Raw genomic sequence first — 2,928 nt, 5'->3', positions numbered from 1 at the left:
TTCTGCTGCTTCTTCCCCGATCGGTGTACAAGGTCGTGGTCATATGCTGACAATTTGATGCACCAGCGTGTAATGCGTGGTGACAACACCTGCGGTATTAACTTCTGGGGCCCCAAAATGCCTAGCAGTGGCCTGTGATCTGTTATGAACGTTACCTTTCGCACAGCGACTGGCGAAAGTGTTCGGCCGCGTAGACCACAGCAAGCCCCTCGCGATCGAGCTGAGAGTAGTTGCGCTCTGCTGCTGATAGAGTGCGTGACGCAAAAGCAATTGGTGCCTCTCTTCCTTGACTGTCAGCTTGTGAAAGAATAGCACCTACGCCATAGGGTGATGCGTCGCAGGCTATGATCAAGGGCTTGCTCCCATCGTAATGTTTGAGGGCTGTGCATTGCAAAAGAAGCCGTTTCAGGGCCACGAATGACTCCTGATGGCTCGGCGACCAGGTCCATGGGACCTCTTTTTGCAATAGTTTGTGCAGGTCGTTGGCCACAGTTGCTCGCTGTTCTAGGAACCGGTCATAGAATGTAAGAAGTCCAAGAAAGGAATGGAGTTCCTGCTTGTTAGTTGGTGCTCGTGCCTCGGTTATTGCTCGCACCTTGTCATCAGTCGGATGGATGCCTTCAGCGTCAATTACGTGACTAAGGAATTTCACCTTGGGTACGACAAAACAGCATTTTTCCTTGCTTATACCCAAGTTTGCGTTGGCTAGCCTTTCGAAAACTTGTTCTAAACGTGCAGCTTGCTCCTCGTCTGATGCTCCTGTGACGATCACATCTTCGAGATAAATGCATGTTCCAGGAATTCCACGAAGTATTGTCTCTATATAGCTCTGGAAAATTGCTGGGGCTGCCGCTACGCCAAAAGGCAGTCGTTTGACTTTGTAGAGGCCCTTCAGCGTATTGATGGTAAGCAATTGAGATGTTGATTCGCTCACCTTCAGCAGCTGGTACACTTGCGTAAGGTCCACAGTAGTGACAATTTTCCCTCCTCGAAGTGTGCTGAAGACCTCCTCTGGTGTTGGCAACGGGTAGGAGAACGGCTTGGTAAACCTGTTCACTGTGCCCCGGTAGTCTTCGCATATTCGTACGGTGCCATTATTCTTACGAACTACGACTAGTGGTGTTGCCCATTCGCAGTGTTGTGTTGGTTCAATGACGCCTTGTTCTTGCAATTTACCAAGTTCCGCTTCTACTGCAGATCTTAAGGCAAAAGGTACTGGCCTTGCTTTGAAGAAGTTAGAGCAGGCCTAACTGAGCAACTTCAGGTCGACAGGAGGTCCCTCGTGTCCTGGGATGTCATCGGAGAAGACTGTCTTGTACTTCTCTTGAAGGCATTCCACCAGTGACTTCGTTCCAGTCTGGTGAATGCCGCCGATGGTGATCCCAAGTGTGTCAAACCAGCTCCTTCCCACGAGGCTGATTCCACTGTTTTTAACAATGAAGAGTGGCAGCTTGCATTTCTTCCCGTTGTACACAACGTCGACGTCGGCACTACCCAGTAGCGGCAGGCTCTGACCTGACCACGTCCTGAGGTGCGTGTCGTCGTCTCTTAGACTGGGTGCGTGCTCCGGCCACGTTGTTCGAAAGGTGTCCTCGCTGATAAGGTCGCATGCAGCTCCGGAGTCCACTTCGAACTGGATCAGCTTATTGTGGATGGTCAAGCAGGCCATTATTTCCTGACGCGTGCCGATGTTGGCAATGGTGTTTAGGTCGTACAGCGCTGACGGAGGTGATTGAAACCCTTGCCTCTCAACTTGTGCTGCGACTTCAGAAGCGTATACGTTATGATTGCGTGACTGGGCTGATTTACCTGCATTTTTTTCGTTATACAAGCTTTCTCGATATGCCCACGCTTGTGGCAAAAGTTGCATGTAGTTGCTTGAAAGCGGCACGTCTGCGTATTATGCTGTTTGTGACAGCGCCAACAGCGCTGGACCTTTGGAAGTTTTTTCGAACTAGCCTTCATGTTGTGCCTCTGGTTGTTCGAATGGCTTGTCTGGTGCACTGGCTCGAGAGATCGCCGCATTTGTCGCTGCTGCTGCCCCGCACTTTCCGTTCGCAAGACGATGTCATAGGCTTTCGTAAACGTCAGGTCCTTCTCCGTGAACAGGCGCTGTTGCAAGGATTTGTCACGCCATCCACACACAAACCGATCACGCAGCATGATGTCCAGTGGGAGCACCGTGGGGTTAGCTAGCGACCGGGATGACGTTGCTCCGGCTGACGGTTCCGTGGCTGCTGTGCTCGCAGGCAGCGTTCCAAAGTTGCATTCGGCAGCCAGTTTCTTTAGTGCCGCAACGTAGGCACTTGCTGTTTCTCCCTCCAACTGGTCACGTCGTTGGAAGCGAGCCCGGCTGTAGACTTCGGATGGCTGTGGGTCGAAGTGCTTCTGCAGTACAGCTACGATGTAGTCGTAGGCCACTGCAGCTGGAGTGCTTGGCTGGACTAGAGCGCAAACGGTGTCGTACGTCTCCTCCCCGCACAGCGTAAGCAGGTGGGCCCTCTTCTGGGCATTCTCGGTGATGTTGTTTGCCTCAAAATAGAATTGAAGGCGTCCAAACCACGATGCCCATGAGGAACCGTTGAACTCCGGTATCCGTCCAGGAAGGGTGAGCGTAGCCATGATTGGTGTACGGCGTAGCTTAACGCTGGACTCGGATCTGCTTCCTCGTCGCCACTGTTATGTCCGCGGTTGGCTTGAAGAAACGAGGCGTTTGCGAACACAACAACTATTTATTAGAACTCGACTCAAGCGCAAACGGTGGCGGCCGCTCATCGGCGCGATCCGAAGTCATCTCTCGTGTCCAGACACGGCTGGCCGGTGCAGGCAGGAGAGGGCTGGGGGGAAAGAAGGAAGGGAACATCGAGAGGTTCGTCGGCCCTTCGTTCACACGCGCAACCCGGACACAACACCGCGGCGGGAATCGCG

The 2,928-nt window shown here is 52.8% G+C and overlaps 1 protein-coding gene across 1 annotated transcript; it reads right to left on the bottom strand.

Moving 5' to 3' along the window:
- Window positions 1-1,246: 1,246 nt before the first annotated feature.
- LOC149325979 (uncharacterized) lies at window positions 1,247-2,622 on the bottom strand. The gene is made up of 2 exons (XM_089564438.1): window positions 1,926-2,622; window positions 1,247-1,719 (listed from the first exon to the last, which is right to left on the bottom strand). Exons 1-2 carry the CDS (start codon window positions 2,620-2,622, stop codon window positions 1,247-1,249), a joined length of 1,170 nt encoding a protein of 389 aa, XP_089420564.1.
- Window positions 2,623-2,928: the final 306 nt, after the last annotated feature.

The sequence above is a fragment of the Amblyomma mixtum genome, chromosome 10 (assembly GCF_055824585.1).
Source record: "Amblyomma mixtum isolate Tamu chromosome 10, ASM5582458v1, whole genome shotgun sequence".
Classification (NCBI taxonomy): Eukaryota; Metazoa; Arthropoda; class Arachnida; order Ixodida; family Ixodidae; genus Amblyomma; species Amblyomma mixtum.
This window is presented reverse-complemented; position numbering and strand designations above follow the sequence as displayed.

Coding starts and splice junctions, on each gene's coding strand:
- LOC149325979 (XM_089564438.1), bottom strand. CDS start 2,622: ATGGCTACGCTCACCCTTCCTGGACGGATACCGGAGTTCAACGGTTCC. Junction 1,720..1,925: donor ACTTCCAAAGGTCCAGCGCT/GTTGGCGCTGTC, acceptor CACCTCCGTCAG/CGCTGTACGACCTAAACACC.